We start from the raw sequence: 21,744 nt of genomic DNA on the forward strand, positions 1-21,744 counted from the left end.
ATATTTAAAAGCAATTTTGAAGTTAGAAAGTGTATCATAGGCTCCTCGCACAATGTTCTTAATGGGGTCCTCAGGTGACAGTTTTCTATCTAGAACCACCCTTAGATCTCTTTCTTTGTCAGAATTCTTTAAGATTTCTCACTTAATTTAAAGGTTGTGTGGGATCAATGTTCTCCAATTCCACATTCCATAACATGGCATTTATTCACATTAAATTCCATTTGCCAAGTGTTGCTCCATATACTTATTTTGTCCAGGTTTTCTTGAAGGGCATGTCAATCGTCTAGGTTTCTTATCTTCCCTATTATCTTAGCATCGTCAGCAAACATGTTCATATAAGTCTGTATTTCCACTGGTAGATCGTTTATGTAGACAATGAACATTACCGGTGCAAGAACTGAGCCCTGTGGTACCCCACTCGTGACATTCCTCCAATCCGATACATTGCCTCTGATTAGGCCCTCATTTTTCTGTCAGGAAATTTTTCACCCATGTTAGAAGCTTACCTGTCACCTCTGCAATATATTCCAGTTACCAGAACAACCTCTTATGGGGAACTCTGTCGAAAGCCTTTTTAAGGTCCAGATAGATGCAATCAACCCAACCATATCTTACCTGTAAAATCTCTGTGGCTCTATCATAAAAACTGAGTACGTTCGTTACACAGGATCTTCCAGATCGAAAACATACTGTCTGTCAGATATTATATCGTTTTTCTCCAGGCATTCTACCCATTTAGTTTTAAATATTTTTACCAATATTTTGACTATTACACTTATCAATGAAACTGATCTATGATTAAGGGGGTCTTCCCTGCTTCCACTTTTGTAGATTGGAACTATGTTAGCCTTTTTCCACACGTTAGCTACAACTCCTGTAAACAGGGATGCCTGAAAAATCAGTTGAAGTGAAATGCTGAGCTCTGGTGCACATTCTCTCAGAACCCATGGTGAAACTCCACCTGGACCAACTGCTTTGTTCTTACTTAGCTCCTTGAGCATGTTTTCCACTTCGTCTCTAGACACCTCTATGTCCTCTGTTGTTCTCTGGAATTCTTATTGTGTCTGGTTCCCTGAAGATTTCATTTTGTACACACACACTTTGGAACTTTTCGTTTAATGCTTCACACATTTCCTTTTCATTTTCCGTGAATCTATTTCCCATTTTCAACCTCTGAATATTATCCTTTACCTGCAATTTTGTTGTTTATGAATTTATAGAATAGACCTGGTTCAGTTTTACATTTGTCTGCAATCCCTTTTTCAAAATTTCTTTCTGCCTCTCTCCTCACTGCCGTGTAGTTGTTTCTCGCATCTTTGTATCGCTGGTATATTTGGGGGTTTAGCCTCTTCCTGTATTGATTCCATTTTTTGTGTCTTTTGGTCTCTGGCCCTCTCGGAATTTCTGTTGAACTAATCCAGTTTCCTAGTTCTGCATCTCTGTTTTGGTATAATTTTTTTGTACCTTTATCATATTTCACAAAACTTGACATACATCTCATTCACTTCCTTGCCTAGCAACAAGTCTGTCCAATTATACTCACTGACAATTTTTCTAAGGTCGCCATAATGTCCTCTCCTGAAGTCAGGTTTTTCAACTGCTTCAACCTCCGTATTTTCTTCCAGATTATAACGCATTGCATACTTTATTCCCAAAAAGACATGGTTACTTTTACCCAAGAGAGGAAGGTACTGAATGTCAAATATCTCTTCCTCCTTCCTGGTAAATATCAAATCTAGCATGGAGGGAACGTCTCCTTCCCTCATCCTCGTAGCTTGTTTAACATGTTGATACAAGAATGTTTCCAGGATGAAGTCTACAAATCTACAGGTCCAAAAATCTTCTGTTTTAGCTTCATATGCTGTCCAGTCTATGGATTTCAAGTTGAAGTCGCCGACTATCAACAGTCGTGATCTATCGTTATCCGCTCTCGCTATAATCTCTCTCATTATTGTTATAAGACCTTCTCGTTTACTATCTAGCTGCTCCTTTGACCATGTGCTGCTTGGCGGTGGACTATATGCATTTATGATCATTAGTTTATCATCCTCAAGGCAGATCTCTAGTGTTATTATGTCAACTTCTTGTGGATTGGCAGTCATTATTTCGTTCACCTTTAGGTGTTCTTTTACCAGCACAGCAACGCCACCGCCTTTCCTAATTTTTCTGTCCCGTCTCCAAATTGAGTAGCCCCTTGGGAATATGACCTCATTTAAAAAAACATCTTCAAGTTTTGTCTCCGTGAGTGCAACAATGTCTGGTGTCTGCAGCTGTATTACATCACTTAACTCCAGTATCTTCCATCTTACTCCATCTATGTTGGTGTATGCAATCTTCAGGAACTTTCAGTGTGTGTGTGTGTGCGTGCGTGCGTGCGTGAGTTCATCCTTCATAAACTTTTGTTTTCTGCCTTCATACGTTAGTCCTTTGTTTTCATTCCACCTCTTTCTTTCTTCCTCTTCTCTTCTTTCTTCTCTTCTTCCTTTTCCCTCCTCCCTCACGCCAGCCCCCCGCCCCCCCCCCTCCTACACCCTCATCAGTCAGCTAGAAAAATTGAGGCACTTTCGGCCGGATTTATAAATTGAACAGCACAGCAGGCGGCGGAAACCAGGACTACTGAGGTGGTTAGTCTCGGTCTGTCTCTTTCTTGTGTGTCACCGTCTGTCTGTCTCCGTCTCTGTCCTGTGTGTCTCAGTGTCTGTCTCTGTCCTATACTCACCTAGTTGTGCTTGCGGGGGTTGAGCTCTGGCTCTTTGGTCCCGCCTCTCAACCGTCAATCAACAGGTGTACAGGTTCCTGAGCCTATTGGGCTCTATCATATCTACACTTGAAACTGTGTATGGGGTCAGCCTCCACCACATTGCTTCCTAATGCATTCCATTTGTCAACCACTCTCACACTAAACAAGTTCTTTCTAATATCTCTGTGGCTCATTTGGGCACTCAGTTTCCACCTGTGTCCCCTAGTGCGTGTGCCCCTTGTGTTAAATAGCCTATCTTTATCAACCCTGTCGATTCCCTTGAGAATCTTGAATGTGGTGATCATGTCCCCCCTAACTCTTCTGTCTTCCAACGAAGTGAGGTTCAATTCCCGTAGTCTCTCCTCGTAGCTCATACCTCTCAGCTCGGGTACTAGTCTGGTGGCAAACCTTTGAACCTTTTCCAGTTTAGTCTTATGCTTGACTAGATATGGACTCCATGCTGGAGCCACATACTCCAGGATTGGTCCTGTGTGTGTCAGCGTCTGTCTGTCTCCTTCTCTGTCCTGTGTCTGTCAGCGCCTGTCTGTCTTGCTCTGGCCTTTGTCAGGTTGTCTTCATTAGCTTTTCCTCCTCGTCTCTGTCTCTGGAGTAGGGTATACGTGTAGGGTGTATTTGCATGGTGTAGTGTGTATTTGCAGGGTGTTGGGTGTAGTTGCAAAGTGTTGAGGAGTTCTTGCACGCATTTTAATGTTGCACAGTTGAAGGATGTTGTTGCATGGAGTAGGCAGGCTATTGTTGCATGGTGCATTGTGCCGTTGCATGGAGTGTTGTGTCCATTAGTGCTGCAATGTTGCCAGCTTTTGTTAATATTTAGAAACAATATTACTACAAGTAATAAATGCATATGTTTATGTACAAAGGAATCCACAGAGCAACGCAATAATTTTTGCCTCTGCGCTTTTGTGCTTTTATCATAAAAGACGGCTAAAAATTTATTATATCGTTCGGTGGTTCCGTGCATTTATGCATAACGAGTTTTGTGATTTTCCTGAATTTTGAAGTCATAGATTGGTTTTCCGTAGAGTTTTCCGTTTTTGTTTTCATTATTTTGTAATAGGCTTAATGAGATAGGGGATGGGAGAATATAGGAGAAGAGGGATGTTAAGTGAGAGGGAAGGAAAGATGAAATGGTGAAGAGAAAATGGTAAGGGGGAGGGGGGGGGAGAGGAGATGAGAGGTGAGAGATGGTAGTAGAGAGAGGAGAGGGGGATGTTTAGGAGAGAGAGGGGTTAGAAAGTTGGAGAAGGAAAGTGACAGAAGGAAAAGAGATGAGGGGGGAAAGGGGAAGAGAGACTTAGACACAGCTTAATACCCCCACTTAGTCTCTATATTGTTATGTCTGTGTCTGTCTGAGATTAGAGGTCAGGTGCTTGCAGTTAGTCTTGTGCAACTTTCCATTGTGATTTGTGATTGTATGGGGAGAGGGGAAGAGGGGTCAACCCCCATGCCCCTCTTTAAGAAAAATTGGCTCTTATTGTTCCAACCAACGACTCCTGTGATATGAAATGTAGGGTTTGCTTTTTCCATTAAGGTTTTTCAACAGATTTTTCAGCAGTTAGTCACACACTGTAACTACAACGTTCCTACAACTTTACTTCAAAGTAACAATGGTGCAAATACCGAGATTATGTTGAATATTTGCTGCAGAGTTCTGGGACACTGAGTGAGTGAGAGGAAGAGAGAGAGAGAATGGGAGGAGGAAAGTGAGGAAGAGATAACATTCGGGAGAGAGGGGGGGAGAGAAGAATTGGAAGGAGGGAGGGAAGGGAGGAGGGAGAGTGACCCAGAGAGACAGAGCCAGGCACCACTAGGCACTCCGTATTGTGCCGGGACAAATTATCATATGTACCGTAGATTGGAGGCCAAAAACCCCTGGGGGATTTGGCCTCGTTAACCTTTGCAGGGTTAATTGTAATTTTGTGGGGGCGTGTCATAGGTCAGAGTCAGATTCCGTGACCTCACCTCAAGGGGATCTGGCCCCCTATGTATCCCACTTCTTGACAGCGATGAATGTGAAATGTTCTGAATCGCGTCCGTAGACTTTAACATTTGTTTACATATTTGTGAATTCAAATATTGACAGGTTAAACGTATATTCGGATGGTAAATATGGATTTTGGTCACAACCATTTGGTTACAGTGACGGAGAAGACAGCGAAAGTGAGCATGAGTGTGACAGGATGGGTGCAGAGGACGTGGGGAGGGTGTTGTGGGGAGATTGGGGGTGGTGTATATGTGGGGAAGATAGGAGAGGTGTGTGTGTTGGGGTGGGGGAGGAGGGAGATGGGGAGGCTGTGAGAAACAGGAAATGAGGAAGCTTTGTACGGTGGTAGATAGGGAGAACGCGAGCTGGAGAGACTGGGAGGGTGTGTGGTGTGTTGAGTGATGTGGTGGTGGTGAGATGTGCGGTTGTGGTGGTGTGTTAGGCTGTGTAGTGTTGTGATGGTGTGTTAGGCTGTGTAGTGTTGTGGTGGTGTGTTAGGCTGTGTAGTGTTGTGGTGGTGTGTTAGGCTGTGTAGTGTTGTGATGGTGGTGTGGTGTCGCTTTATTGGCGTCTCTTTAATATTGCCTTTAATTCTCTGGTGTTGCACGAAGACTTTTGGTATTGCAGATGTGTAGTGTTGCAGCCCACATGTGTGGTGTTGCCTGGAGGCTTGTGGCCCCCTGAGGACCGAGTCTCTGGGGATGAGAGGCCGTCGTGCAGGTGACCTTCGGTAAGCAACTGAATAATAATAAATAATAAATAAATAATAAACAAAAACAATAAATAATAAATAAAAAATAAACAAAAACAATAAATAATAAATAAATAATAAACAAAAACAATAAATAATAAATAAATAATAAACAAAAACAATAAATAATAAATAATAAACAAAAACAATAAATAATAAATAATAAACAAAAACAATAAATAATAAATAAATAATAAACAAAAACAATAAATAATAAATAAATAATAAACAAAAACAATAAATAATAAATAAATAATAAACAAAAACAATAAATAATAAATAAATAATAAACAAAAACAATAAATAATAATAAATAAATATGTACCTTACCTAAATAAACATATTTATTATTATTTATTTATAATATTCATCTTGCTTGTGCTGCAGGCTTGGTGTTGGGCTCTTGGTGAAGAATTGCAGCTCTTTATGGTTCCTCTTTGATGAATTAGAATATTGATGACCAGTTCTTGATGAATCAGGATATAGATAGCCCGTTCTTGATGAATCAGGATATAGATAGCCCGTTCTTGATGAATCAGGATATAGATAGCCCGTTCTTGATGAATCAGGATATAGATAGCCCGTTCTTGGTGAATCAGGATATAGATAGCCCGTTCTTGATGAATCAGGATATAGATAGCCCGTTCTTGATGAATCAGGATATAGATAGCCCGTTCTTGATGAATCGGGATATAGATAGCCCGTTCTTGGTGAATCAGGATATAGATAGCCAGTTCTTGATGAATCAGGATATAGATAGCCCGTTCTTGGTGAATCAGGATATAGATAGCCCGTTCTTGGTGAATCAGGATATAGATAGCCCGTTCTTGATGAATCAGGATATAGATAGCCCGTTCTTGGTGAATCAGGATATAGATAGCCCGTTCTTGGTGAATCAGGATATAGATAGCCCGTTCTTGGTGAATCAGGATATAGATAGCCCGTTCTTGATGAATAAGGATATTGATAGCCCGTTCTTGGTGAATCAGGATATAGATAGCCCGTTCTTGGTGAATCAGGATATAGATAGCCCGTTCTTGGTGAATCAGGATATAGATAGCCCGTTCTTGGTGAATCAGGATATAGATAGCCCGTTCTTGGTGAATCAGGATATAGATAGCCCGTTCTTGATGAATCTGGATATAGATGGCCCGTTCCTGATGAATCTGGATATAGATGGCCAGCTCATGATAAATAGATGTAATATTGATGACCATCCTTTGATGAATCTGACAGTCTATTGATGAAACAGGCAAAACGTTTACAGCCAGCTATTGATGAATCAGGCAGGATGTTTACAGCCATCTATTGATGAATCAGTCAAGAAGCTTACTGCCAGCAATTGATGAATCGGACACGATATTTACAGCCAGCAATTGATGAAACAGGCAAGATGCTTACAGCCAGCTATTGATGAATTAGACAGCATACAGATGACCAAGTATTGATGAATCAATGAACATATTGAGAGCCAAATCCTAGTAAATAAATAAAACTAAAAACAGTACCTCTCTCTCTAGAATTTACTCGTTCGAGCACTTTCAGAATTCCTTGTTTATAAAACCTCAAACATTTTCTAATTGCTTCATTAAACCTCAATAGCCGCGGCTGCCTCGATATACTTCGTTGTCTAAATCAAATTCATTAGAACAGCAGATTACAAATAGAACAAAAAATACTTTATTTAACAGTTGGTGGAAAAAGATTTTATCATATGTGTGTTCTTTTTTTTTTTTAGCTAAAATATAATTCATACCATGAAATACAGTAGAGGTATACCTATACATATTACAGAACATATATGTTCTGTAATATGTACACAAAAACTGCATTTTATGTTATATGTTGTAACTCGGAGATAACCAGTTTTGTATGACAGCTGTGTTACGTAATTATTGTTGTGTGACATACAGGTGTTGTGTGACAGTTGTAGTGTGTCACAGGTGTGTCATTTACCCATCAACGAGTGCCACAGGTGTGTTATATATACATCGAGTGCCACAGGTGTGTCATATATACATCGAGTGCCACAGGTGTGTCATATATCCATCGAGTGCCACAGGTGTGTCATATATACATCGAGTGCCACAGGTGTATCACATATCCATCGAGTGCCACAGGTGTGTCATATATCCATCGAGTGCCACAGGTGTGTCACATATCAACGAGTGCCACAGGTGTCACACAACCACAGTTCAACCCGTGTCACAGTGCCACATCAGTAGTGGCTCTGGACTCAGCTTTATTCACCAAATTACAACTGTCGTTGAATTTATCAATTCGTCATGCAAATGATGTCACCAAATGAGGCGACGTGTCGTTCACTTCACACAAAATGAATGGAGGGTAAATTATTCAATTGTTTTACCTCATTTGGGAGACCGGATCAGATAAATAATTCGGAATTTCGAATATTCATTTTAAATATACACGGACCTCAAAATTAAACAAAATAAAACCTGCCTTTGTTTGACGCTTATATATATCTATTATAAAATACAGAATATGGGAATGTGTGTGTGTGTGGGGGGGGGGTGTACACACCTAGTTGTGCTTGCGGGGGTTGAGCTCAGCTCTTTCGGCCCGCCTCTCAACCGTCAATCTACTGTTACTATCCACTATTTTTCCCCCACACGCACGTACGTACACCCACACGCACGTACGTACACCCACACGCACGTACGTACACCCACACGCACGTACGTACACCCACACGCACGTACGTACACCCACACGCACGTACGTACACCCACACGCACGTACGTACACCCACACGCACGTACGTACACCCACACGCACGTACGTACACCCACACGCACGTACGTACACCCACACGCACGTACGTACACCCACACGCACGTACGTACACCCACACACACCCACACACACCTACACACACCCACACACACACCCACACCCACATACACACCCACACACACACCCACACACACACCCACACACACACCCCCACACACACCCACACACACACACACACACACACAGGGATCAGTCCTTGGAACTGAACTTTTTCTGGTATATGTAAATGATCTCCCAGAGGGTATAGAATCGTTCCTCTCATTTTTTGCTAATGCAAAAATTATTAGGTGGATTAAAACAGAGGATGATAGTAGGAGGCTACAAGATTACCTAGACAGACTGAATGAATGGTCCAACAAATTTCAACCAGAGTAAATGCAAGGTCATGAAACTAGGTGGTAGAAACAGGAGGCCAGACACAGAATTCCGAATGGGAAATGAAGTACTTCATGAAACGAACAGAGAGAAAGATCTAGGAGTTGATATCACACCAAACCTGTCTCCTGAAGCCCACATAAAAAGAATTACGTCTGCGGCATATGCGAGGCTGGCTAACATCAGAACTGCCTTCAGGAACCTGTGTAAGGAATCATTCAGAACCTTGTATACAGCATATGTATGACCAATCTTGGAGTATGCGGCCCCAGCATGGAGTCCGTACCTTGTCAAGCACAAGACGAAGCTGGAAAATGTTCAGAGGTATGCCACTAGGCTAGTCTCAGAACTAAGAGGCATGAGTTACGAGGAAAGGCTGCGTGAAATGCACCACACGGCACTGGAAGACAGAAGAGTAAAAGGAGACATGATCACTACCTACAAAAGTATCAGAGGAATTGACAGGGTAGATAAGGATAAACTTTTTAACATGGTGGTATGCGAACAAGGGGACACAGGTGGAGACTGAGTACTCAAATGAGCCACAGCGACGTTAGAAAAACCTTTTTCAGTGACAGAGTAGTTAACAAGAAGAATGCATTAGGCAGTGATGTGGTGGAGGCTGACTCCATACACAGTTTGAAATGTAGATATGATAGAGTCCAGCAGGCTCAGGAATCTGTTCATCAGTTGATTGACGGATGAGAGGCGGGACCAAAGAGTTAGAGCTCAACCCCCGCAAGCACAATTAGGTGAGCACAATTGTGTGAGTACACACACATTGAGAAAGCAGCCCGTAACAGCTGTCTAACTCCCAGATACCTATTTACTGCTAGATAACAACTGTTACGGGCTGCCTCCTGTGTGTATGGATGGGGGGAGTTAGTAGTTAGTAACAGTTGATTGACAGTTGAGAGGCGGGCCGAAAGATAGAGCTCAACCCTCGCAAGCACAACTAGGTGAGTACACATTGTATGTGTGTGTGTGTGTTTGTCTGTAGGTGACATATTGTGTGTGTCACCTATTTGTGCCTTCAGGATTGAGCGTTGGCTCTTGATTCCCGCCTTTCTAGCCTTTAATTTCTTAAAGCAATGACTCCTGTTCTTCTCTATCATACCTAGTTTTAAAGCTACGAATAGTGTTTGCTTCCACAATGTGCTCCTTTAGTTCATTCCATTTTTCCACTACTTTCACGCTAAACGCTAAAAGAAAACTTTCTAACTTCTCTGTGACTCTTCTAAGTTTCCAGCTTCCATTCACGTGCCTTTGTTCTGTTAGACGGAAAGTTTACACGGAATACTATTTCCATTCAGTCAATCCCCCCTAAGCTTTTTGAATGCTGATATCATATTTCCCCGCTCCCTCCTTTTTTCTAGTGTCGTCAGGTTCAGTTCCTTCAGTCGCTCTTCATATCCCATCCCATGCAACTCCGGGACTAGCCTAGTCGAATTTGTTTTAACGTTTTCCAGTTTCAGTCGTGTCGTCGGTCGTGGTGAAGGGTTGTGGGTTGGGAAGCGCCTGTGTTTATTTTATTAAGTTGGTAGGGTTGAACAGTTTACAAGGAGTGAAAACAAGTGTTTATGTGTGAATGAATAACTGGTAAGCTGACAGAAACCGTAAGAAAGTGAAGAAAGATAAAATAGTGTATTTGGAATTAAGTGTTGTAGACATTGTGTAGTTGACCAGTGGTGTGAAAGTTGACGACACACCGACCACCACCTCACCTGCCCCTAGGGGGAGACCCCACCTGGGAGACCCCACCTGGGAGACCCCACCTGGGAGACCCCACCTGGGAGACCCCACCTGGGAGACCCCACCTGGGAGACCCCACCTGGGAGACCCCACCTGGGAGACCACACCTGCGAGACCCCACCTGCGAGACCCCACCTGCGAGACCACACCTGCGAGACCACACCTGCGAGACCACACCTGCGAGACCACACCTGCGAGACCACACCTGGATACACTCGCCTCTCATATGCCAGCAGACTAAGTAAGGTATTTAGGACCACTGTTGTCTAAGGTAGTTTATTGCAGTGACAAAATCCGTGCGGGTGACCAGGTGAAGCAGCATCAGGGAAGAGGAGAATAGGTTTATAAAGTGATAGAGACATGTGTTGAGAGGAGGAGCGATTTGATGCAGGATTTAATCCTTTGAAATAAAAAGAGATATATTTAACAAAAATCCAAGATGAGATTGAGACAAAAACAAATGCACATGGATTATATTCAGGGGAAAATCAGGAAGATGAGGAGAGAATGGGAAACCATGTGTACAATGCTTGACAAGGAGTAAGATTGATTGATTGATAAAGATTAAGCCACGTAAAAGGTGGCACGGGCATGAATAGCCCGTAAGTGGCGGCCCTTTTGAGCCATTAACAGTATCAAGAGCTGATACTGGAGATCTATGGAGGTGCGACTGCACCCTGCGTGACGGGAGATGTCTCCCGTGACAAGGAGTAAGGCGCAGGAAGCATTAACCAGTAACACTGTGGGGTCTGACCCAGCATGGAGGGCGTTCCAACATGGCGACGGCTGGAGGTGCGCTCAGCGTCTCCTACAAACATTCACGATACCTTTGAAGGTCTTAAGAAACCACTGCTACCTGGCACACACACAGCTCATGATTGTCACCCGGTCCTAGAGGAGGATCCAGTGAGAGTTTTCCAGGACAGTAAAGATCACATTGAGGCGAACAGATTAGAGGCGCGACGCCGCCATCATGCAGAGGTAAACAGAGACCACCCCGGCCCCAGGCGGCCTCTGTACCAACATCCACCACTCAACCAAGGTGGGCAGATTGCTGGTCTGCAAACTTTCATCATTGCCTTTGATGACGAAGATAGGATATTTTTTCGGAAATAGCAGGACAGAAAGTATCCTATATCATGCAATTCCCAAGATATTTATTATCAAAGTGCACAATATCAGACCTAACAAACAAAAGAACTTAATCGCAGTGGATCTCAAACACAGAGAAGAACTAGAGCTTTCAGACGTTACTGGCATCTGTGGATACAAAGTCAGATGCTACAAACCACTAGGGGACCGATGAGCGAAATATGTAATCCGACATGTTGTAGACATCAGTGCAGACGACATCAAGGCACAACTTCAGGCAGATGACATTCCAATCTCTAGAGTCAAAAATTTATGCATAGAACAAGCGGAAAATTGAGTGATACAGGCACTGCTATGCTTACCTTTGTAGACTACATTCACCCTGCATGGGTTTGGTTTAACGGCTTCCGCCATAAACTAGAAGTATTCGTACTACGTCCCACTCAGTGCTTTAAATGTAAAGGTTTTAACCATACCTGGAAAGGCTGCACCAAAGACATTAAATGTGGGAAATGCTGTGGTTCCCACCACACACAAGACTATGTATCAGATACACTCACCTGCTCACACTGTGGTGGCCATCATGACATTACATTAAAACAATGTCCTTCATACATAGCAGCAGCAGCAACAACTAAGGTTCTACCTACCACCAACCTGCAATACAGTAGTGTATTGAAACAACCTAACTCAGCCCATCATCAACCTCTACCTCACACTCGACCACAACCTTTGTGTGTACCTGATATGTCTGTCACTGACAATCCTGCTCCCCCAGGGTCCAATCCTCTCCTCCAAAATGTACAACGTAGTCCCGATCTTGTTGAAACTCGTCACTCGCATTGAAAATTCACTAGAAAAGACGCTGGACCGATCTCTAACTCAATTCTTCACACAAGTAACTCACCCCATCCCCGAGGCTGATCCAACAGAAATCTCATCGACATCTACAGACTATGACATCCACCCAAACACAGCTGCCATTACTGGATAAACATCGTTCGAACTGACGATGGAAAACTCCTAAATAACTCCTTAGCACGCCTTACCCAAGTCACTCCCCAGGCTGACTTGCCACAAACCCCAACCACCGGCACCAAGAGTAAGAAATCCTCAGCTGTACAGACCTCCCAGCGACCTGCCACTGTGACTGAAAAACCACATAAACCACGTTCTCTCACGACACATCCTCCAACCACTCCCAGATACTCAACACGGTGTACTGCTGGCACGACCAGAGGAGACCGATGTAATCACATCCCTGACGTAACAATCTTAAAGACAACATAACAACCATTCTTCAACTAACCTTCCCCAACTTAACCTAACCCAACCAAACCTAACCTACCCTACCCCAACCAGACCTAACCTACCCTTACTCCAACCTAACCTACCCTACCCCAACCTAACCTACACCAACATAATACACATTACTCCCATGTTACTTAATGTACTCTAACTCACCCTACCATAATCTGCCCTAACTTATATGAATTGCGACTAACTCCCAAACATAATCACTTAAGTATACTCATCTCCGTATACTACTCTGTGTGTGTGTGTGTGTGTGTGTGTGTGTGTGTGTGTGTGTGTGTGTGTGTGTACTCACCTATTTGTACTTACCTATTTGTGCTTGCAGGATCGAGCATTGACTCTGGATCCCGTCTTTCCAGCCATCGGTTGTTTACAGCAATGACTCCTATCCCATTTCCCTATCACACTTAATTTTAAAAGTATGAATAGAGTTTGCTTCCACTACCTGTTCCCCAAGTGCATTCCATTTTTCCACTATCACGCTAAAAGAAAACTTCCTAACAACTCTGTGTCTCATCTCAGTTTCCAGTTTCCAACCATGCCCCCTCGTTCTGTTATTATTACGTGTGAACATTTCATCTATTTCCACTTTGTCAATTCCCCTGAGTATTTTATATGTCCCTATCATATCTCCTTTCTCCTTTTTCTCTAGTGTCGTAAGGTTCAGTTCCTTCAGACGCTCTTCATATCCCATTCCTCGTAACTCTGGGACAAGCCTCGTCGCAAACCTCTGAATCTTCTCCAGTTTTCCTATGTGTTTCTTCAGGTGGGGGGGCTCCATGATGGCGCGGCATACTCTAAGACTGGTCTCACGTAGGCAGTGTAAAGCGCCCTGAAAGCCTCCTCATTTAGGTTTCTGAATGAAGTTCTAACTTTCGCCAGTGTAGAGTACGCTGCTATCGTTATACTATTTATATGTGCCTCAGGAGTTAGATTAGGTGTTTCGTCCACTCCCAGGTCTCTTTCTCGAATTGTTATAGGTAGGCAGTTCCCCTTCATTGTGTACTGTCCAATCCTACACACCGTACACACAGTACTGTACTGTGTTTGTGTATGTGTGTGGGTGTATGTGTACTAAATTTTACTTACCTAATTGTGCTTGCGGGGGTTGAGCTTTGGCTCTTAAGTCCCGCCTCTCAACTGTCAATCAACTAATGTACAGGTTCCTGAACCTACTCGGCTCTATCATATCTACACTTGAAGTTGTGTATGGAGTCAGCCTCCACCACATCACTTCCTAATGCATTCCATTTGTCTACTACTCTGACACTGAAAAAATCTTTCTAACGTCTCTATGGCTCATTTGGGCACTCAATTTCCACCTATGTCCCCTAGTGCGTGTGCCCCTTGTGGTAAATGGCCTGTCTTTATCTACCCTATCAATTCCTCTGAGAATCTTATATGTGATGATCACGTCCCCTCTAACTCTTCTGCTCCCAGTTACGTGAGGTTTAATTCCCGTAGTCTCTCCTCGTAGCTCATACCCCTTAGTTCGTGTGTGTGTGTGTGTGTGTGTGTGTGTGTGTGTGAGAAACTCACTATCCTAGCACTGTTTCTTCATTGTCTGGCTTATTGACTCGCTGCACCCATCTCTTTATATATATATATATAATGATCGTGATATGAATGGTCTTCACTACACTAGATGACCAGGTGTGCAGAGCTCATGAAAGACAGGAAATAGAAGATCTTTCATCTATACACTGTTTATCTTTAGGATAAACTATGTTATTATTACAATCGGTTTTTGCACTCTTCCCTTGTCCTCAGAGATAGCAGTATAATGTACTCCCCTAAATATACTCATCTAAATGTGTTTTCCAGAGTTTCAATGTCAATATGAATCGCAATGTTGCACATTTGAACACTAACAGAGATATGGCCTCAATTTGGGGCAGAGAGTCACGTGGACAGAGAAAACGTATTCTCAAAATTGAGGAAAAGGGATAACTATACAATAAAGCGGTCACCTTGTTCTACCGTAATTGTCTCAGGGATTGAGGAAGGGTTGACGGTGAACACGTTTTTTTACGTGCAACCAAGTTCAATCATCACATCAGAGATCAGGAAAGTGTTATTTCGGTCTCGAATAAACTATTGTTTTTATGACTAATATGTTGTTAATTTTACGTTTTCTTCTGAAAAAGGTTATGAGCTTTCAGTATGAAATCTGTATACATACACATGTACAAGTCTACTCCGGGCTGACCATAACTTTTGTTATGGGACAATTTTACATACTTGGTACATTTTGTTCCCAGTTGTTGAATCTTAAACAACAACAACATTTCACATATAAAAAATACCACGTTGATACATACGCAGAGGACACGGACACACACACACACACACACACACACACACACACACACACACACACACACACACACACGCACGCACGCACGCACGCACGCACACGCAGAAGAATGTAAACTCAAAATTTCAAGAAGAGACGGAGTGCCACATTCAAACGTGTAAAGTACCTATTGGACAAATGCTACTGATTCAACGTCGATTGAATGATGATTGAACGTTGATTGACCGATGATTCAGCGTCGATTGACTAATAAATCAACGTCGATTAAACGATGATTTAACGTCGATTGTACGATGATTACCTGAGATCTGCGGTGTTGTACTGCTCTGTTTGAACAGAGACCAGTGGGGCGCTGCTCTGTTTGAACAGAGACCAGTGGGGCGCTGCTCTGTTTGAACAGAGACCAGTGGGGCGCTGCTCTGTTTGAACAGAGACCAGTGGGGCGCTGCTCTGTTTGAACAGAGACCAGTGGGGCGCTGCTCTGTTTGAACAGAGACCAGTGGGGCGCTGCTCTGTTTGAACAGAGACCAGTGGGGCGCTGCTCTGTTTGAACAGAGACCAGTGGGGCGCTGCTCTGTTTGAACAGAGACCAGTGGGGCGCTGCTCTGTTTGAACAGAGACCAGTGGGGCGCTGCTCTGTTTGAACAGAGACCAGTGGGGCGCTGCTCTGTTTGAACAGAGACCAGTGGGGCGCTGCTCTGTTTGAACAGAGACCAGTGGGGCGCTGCTCTGTTTGAACAGAGACCAGTGGGGCGCTGCTCTGTTTGAACAGAGACCAGTGGGGCGCTGCTCTGTTTGAACAGAGACCAGTGGGGCGCTGCTCTGTTTGAACAGAGACCAGTGGGGCGCTGCTCTGTTTGAACAGAGACCAGTGGGGCGCTGCTCTGTTTGAACAGAGACCAGTGGGGCGCTGCTCTGTTTGAACAGAGACCAGTGGGGCGCTGCTCTGTTTGAACAGAGACCAGTGGGGCGCTGCTCTGTTTGAACAGAGACCAGTGGGGCGCTGCTCTGTTTGAACAGAGACCAGTGGGGCGCTGCTCTGTTTGAACAGAGACCAGTGGGGCGCTGCTCTGTTTGAACAGAGACCAGTGGGGCGCTGCTCTGTTTGAACAGAGACCAGTGGGGCGCTGCTCTGTTTGAACAGAGACCAGTGGGGCGCTGCTCTGTTTGAACAGAGACCAGTGGGGCGCCCTGCTCTGTTTGAACAGAGACCAGTGTGGGCGCTGCTCTGTTTGAACAGAGACCAGTGTGGGCGCTGCTCTGTTTGAACAGAGACCAGTGGGGCGCGCTGCTCTGTTTGAACAGAGACCAGTGGGGCACGCTGCTCTGTTTGAACAGAGACCAGTGGGGCGCTGCTCTGTTTGAACAGAGACCAGTGGGGCGCGCTGCTCTATATGAACAGAGACCAGTGGGGCGCGCTGCTCTATATGAACAGAGACCAGTGGGGCGCGCTGCTCTATATGAATAGAGACCAGTGGGGCGCGCTGCTCTATATGAACAGAGACCAGTGGGGCGCGCTGCTCTATATGAACAGAGACCAGTGGGGCGCGCTGCTCTATATGAACAGAGACCCGGAGGGGGGGCCGCTGCTCTATATGAACAGAGACCCGGAGGGGGGGCCGCTGCTCTATATGAACAGAGACCCGGAGGGGGGGCCGCTGCTCTATATGAACAGAGACCCATGGGGGCCGCTGCTCTATATGAACAGAGACCCATGGGGGCCGCTGCTCTATTTGAAAAGAGGCCAGTGGGGGCGCTGCTCTATTTGAACAGAGGCCAGTGGGGGCACTGCTCTATTTGAACAGAGACCAGTGGGGGAGCTGCTCTATTTGAACAGAGACCAGTGGGGGTGCTGCTCTATTTGAACAGAGACCTGTGTGGGGGGGGGCGCGTCTCTCTTTGAACAGAGACCCGGAAGGGGGGGGGGGGGGCGCTGCTCTATTCGAACAGAAACCTGTGTGGGGGGGGCGCTGCTCTATTTGAACAGAGACCCGGAGGGGGGGGCGCTGCTCTATTTGAACAGAGACCCGGGGAAGGCGCTGCTCTATTTGAATAGAGGCCAGTGGGGGCGCTGTTCTATTTGAATAGAGGCCAGTGGGGGCGCTGCTCTATGTGAACAGAGACCAGTTGGGGCGCTGCTCTATTTGAACAGAGACCAGTTGCGGCGCTGCTCTATTTGAACAGGGATATGAACAGAGGCCAGTGGGGGGCGCTGCTCTATTTGAACAGAGGCCAGTGGGGGCGCTGCTCTATTTGAACAGAGGCCAGTGGGGGCGCTGCTCTATTTGAACAGAGACCTGTGGGGGCGTTGCTCTCTTTGAATAGAGACCTGTGGGGAGCGCTGCTCTATTTGAACAGAGACCAGTGGGGAAGCTGCTCTATTCGAACCGAGACCCGTGAGGGGGGGCTGCTCTATTTGAACAGAGACCAGTGGGGGCGCTGCTCTATTCGAACAGAAACCAGTGGGGGGGGGGGCGCTGCTCTATTTGAACAGAGACCCGGAGGGGGGGCTGCTCTATTTGAACAGAGACCCGGAGGGGGGGCTGCTCTATTTGAACAGAGACCCGGAGGGGGGGCTGCTCTATTTGAACAGAGACCGGTGGGGGGGGGCGCTGCTCTATTTGAACAGAGACCCGGGGGAGGCGCTGCTCTAATTGAACAGAGACCAGTGGGAGCTCTGCTCTATTTGATCAAAGACCAGTTTGGGGCTGCTCTATTTGAATAGAGAACCTAGGGGGACTGCTCTATTTGAACAGAGATCCGGGGGGGGGGCGCTGCTCTATTTGAAGAGACCCAGTGGGGGCGCGGCTCTATTTGAACAGAGATTCGCGGGGCGCTGCTCTATTTGAACAGAGATCCGGGGGGGGCGCTGCTCTATTTGAACAGAGACCCGAGGGAAGGGGGGCGCTGCTCTATTTGAACAGAGACCCGGAAGGGGGACGCTGCTCTATTTGAACAGAGACCCGAGGGAGGGGGGGGGGGCGCTGCTTTATTTGAACAGAGTCACGGGGGGGGGGCGGGACGTTGCAGTATTTGCATACAGGACAAACCATTTGTTATATCCCTGCTCGTGAAATTAAATTATTCAACACAATTTTTATCGCGTGCAAATAGAACAGTGCCCCATTGACCTTCATGCTAAATGTTCACGTATCATAGAACGGATGGAAAAGAACGTTCTATTGCAGGTACAACTGGTGCCCTTTAAGAGCGCTGTACATCGTTGCTCTCCTAAAAATGACTGTCCATTTTATAATGTTGATAGCTAAATTATCAGATACATTAATACACATCGTAGAAGCTGAAAATTGAGAAGCTTAGTAGAAAACTGATGAGAGATATATCTGAGCTTAGTTCTGTGGTGATGGGTACTATCTCCTTCACTGTTTCCGACACTATAGTGCCAGAGTAAACTTCAAACAAGTATTTATCTCACTTAAAATACCCTTTACCGTCGAGCATATATTAGGAGGAGGTGACCACCCATTACAAGATAAATAACCAATAGTCAAAGCACTGTAAATATCTCCAGAAGACCAACAAATTGTGTCACACCTGACCCGCGCCACATCTATACCTGGCGCCACCAACAGCTACACACAGGAAACACCTGCCTGGCCGCAACACCGTGGATCAGCTGACACCATAAACACAACATCCCGCCCTACGGTGTGGCAAGTCTCCCTCTAACACACGCCTCTGTTGTAGTCGCCGCTCCTCTCTCTTCACCACAACACAACACTTTTGGAACTCTCATCATCCTCAACATTAACGCGTCTCTCACCATCAGTACCGGTGCAGTCATCGGGGGACACACCCTTCATGCTAACTGCATCTACTATCAAGAAGAGGAGGAAGCGCTTGAGAGTTAGTTAACATTTAACAAGTGATTACTGACCAACTGTAGTGCCCAATGATGTCCAGAGCTAAAGTAAACTGTGTACTTATTAAGAAGCGGGGTACACCTCTCTGGGTATACATCCTTGTGATATGATTCTATCATTACAAATATCATAAATTAACATTTGTTAAAATATTAGGAAATTAGTTAAAACATGTTAGAAAAAACTTGTTTGATTGCAAATGTTATACAGCTTAATATAGCTTTCTTCCATAGGTTTGCACAATAATGCAAAACCTATCGCGAGTTATCTTGAATAGTCCAAAATTTGAATGAAAAACGGTCTGATTTTGGGCATATAAATATTCACTTTTCGCTAAAGTACGCCTTAGCATCCTGAGAGGAAGAGGGACAGGGAATATATAGATTGATGAAGCACAGCCGTGTATATGTTCTTTGTGGGTGTTATGATGAACGAGATATCTTCTCCTGCATTATCATTCGCCTGTAACACTGAACGTCCTGGGAAGAACAGCAGCTCTGAGCTCCGTCCTGGGAAGAACAGCAGCTCTCAGCTCCGTCCTGGGAAGAACAGCAGCTCTGAGCACCGTCCTGGGAAGAACAGCGGCTCTGAGTACCGTCCTGGGAAGAACAGCGGCTCTGAGCTCCGTCCTGGGAAGAACAGCAGCTCTGAGCTCCGTCCTGGGAAGAACAGCAGCTCTGAGCTCCGTCCTGGGAAGAACAGCAGCTCTGAGCTCCGTCCTGGAAAAAACAGCAGCTCTGAGCTCCGTCCTGAGAAGAACAGCAGCTCTGAGCTCCGTCCTGGGAAGAACAGCAGCTCTGAGCACCGTCCTGGGAAGAACAGCAGCTCTGAGCTCCGTCCTGGGAAGAACAGCAGCTCTGAGCTCCGTCCTGGGAAGAACAGCAGCTCTGAGCACCGTCCTGGGAAGAACAGCAGCTCTGAGCACCGTCCTGGGAAGAACAGCAGCTCTGAGCACCGTCCTGGGAAGAACAGCAGCACTGAGCACCGTCCTGGGAAGAACAGCAGCACTGAGCACCGTCCTGGGAAGAACAGCAGCTCTGAGCACCGTCCTGGGAAGAACAGCGGCTCTGAGCTCCGTCCTGGGAGGAACAGCAGCTCTGAGCACCGTCCTGGGAGGAACAGCAGCTCTGAGCTCCGTCCTGGGAAGAACAGCAGCTCTGAGCTCCGTCCTGGGAAGAACAGCAGCTCTGAGCTCCGTCCTGGGAAGAACAGCAGCTCTGAGCTCCGTCCTCGGAAAAACAGCGGCTCTGAGCACCGTCCTGGGAAGAACAGCGGCTCTGAGCTCCGTCCTGGGAAGAACAGCAGCTCTGTGGAGGTACTCTGAGGAAACAAAATAAGCAGCCCGTTGTTGACATGTTTGGCTGCCACGAATGCTCCTCTCTTTGTCTATTTGTCGACGTCTTTCATGTCTATTTGTCGACGTCTTTCATGTCTATTTGTCGACGTCTTTCATGTCTATTTGAGTAGTTTACTTTTTGCATCTCAAGGTTGTTGTTTTTTTCCTGTTATTTTTTCCCTTGTGTCATGATGGGAGTTCTGGCTTGGGGTTTGTGTTTTGGTGTGGGTCTTGCGTGTTCTTGTACGTGTCCGTATTGTGAGTGGTTGCATGAGTACGTACCTGTATGTGCTTGTATGTGTACTGGATTGTACGTGTACATGTCTGTGGGTGATTGCATGTGTACCTGTCTGTGTGTGACTGTATGTGTACCTGTCTGTGTGTGATTTTATGTGTACCTGTCTGTGTGTGACTGTATGTGTACCTGTCTGTGTGTGATTGTATGTGTACCTGTCTGTGTGTGATTGTATGTGTACCTGTCTGTGTGGGACTGTATGTGTACCTGTCTGAGAGTGTAACTGTACCTGTACCGGCCTGTGTTTGTTTGCATTTGTTTTAACATATGTAAAACGACATGGTCATAAGAATTGCAACCGGCAGTGCTACTGCCCTCACACGGATCCCATAGAAGAGATAGATCATTTGGTCGACAGAGCCCTGGTGCTTGGGGGGAATTGTAAAAAAAAACCCGGTTTGTGTCTCCGAGAGACTGCGGGATCCGGGTGAAGGCAGTAGCAGTCCCGGTTGCAATTACTTTGACCTTGTCGTGGCGCAGTCGACTAAGGCTCGTCTGGGATCATCCCGGACGTAGGTTCAAACCCTCATCACGGCCCTTTTGGATATGTTATTAAGGTAGACAAAATTTACAGTGGACAAAACGATACAGTCACTACAGTAAAGCAGCCACTAACAAAGTCTTTAAAATATCGCAGAACAGATAGATCCCTTTTTCTACGTTTTTGTTATCAGCTAAACAGAAATAAAATGAAGACTTTTAACAAAAATCGGGAGGAAATGCAGTTTAAGAAGAGGAAGAAACTTCTAAGAAACTGGTAGTTATAGGGCCAGTTATAGGGAATGTGGGAGCCAGACTAAGACAGAATGATAAATGAGAGAAGGGAGAAAATAGGCAAGAGAGGTAGAGACAAAGAGAGCATTAAATTGATATGCGTTCCAATGTCGAATGAAAGAGAAGGATTAACCATGAAAAAGCACCAACGAGGAGGAATTAGAAGACATGAGGGAGGGAGGAAGTTACGAGGAGCAGGAGAGAGAGAGAGAGAGAGAGAGAGAGAGAGAGAGAGAGAGAGAGACAGACAGATACAGAAACAGAGAAAATGAGTGAGACTTGGATACGAGGG

The 21,744-nt window shown here is 45.3% G+C and overlaps 3 protein-coding genes across 5 annotated transcripts in view; 2 read left to right on the forward strand and 1 right to left on the reverse strand.

Annotated features, from left to right (window-relative positions):
• The window catches only part of LOC123752455 (uncharacterized), a 524,100-nt gene that overhangs the window by 224,229 nt on the left and 278,127 nt on the right, over positions 1-21,744 (reverse strand). The window lies entirely within an intron of this gene.
• On the forward strand, positions 5,967-6,740 carry LOC138351119 (protein SON-like). The gene has a single exon (XM_069302748.1). The coding sequence runs from the start codon at positions 5,967-5,969 to the stop codon at positions 6,738-6,740; it is 774 nt and encodes a 257-aa protein (XP_069158849.1).
• On the forward strand, positions 19,475-20,371 carry LOC123764843 (sperm acrosomal protein FSA-ACR.1-like). The gene has a single exon (XM_045753037.2). It carries the CDS (start codon positions 19,475-19,477, stop codon positions 20,369-20,371), a length of 897 nt encoding a protein of 298 aa, XP_045608993.2.

Source organism: Procambarus clarkii, chromosome 48 (assembly GCF_040958095.1).
Source record: "Procambarus clarkii isolate CNS0578487 chromosome 48, FALCON_Pclarkii_2.0, whole genome shotgun sequence".
NCBI classification, from domain to species: domain Eukaryota; kingdom Metazoa; phylum Arthropoda; class Malacostraca; order Decapoda; family Cambaridae; genus Procambarus; species Procambarus clarkii.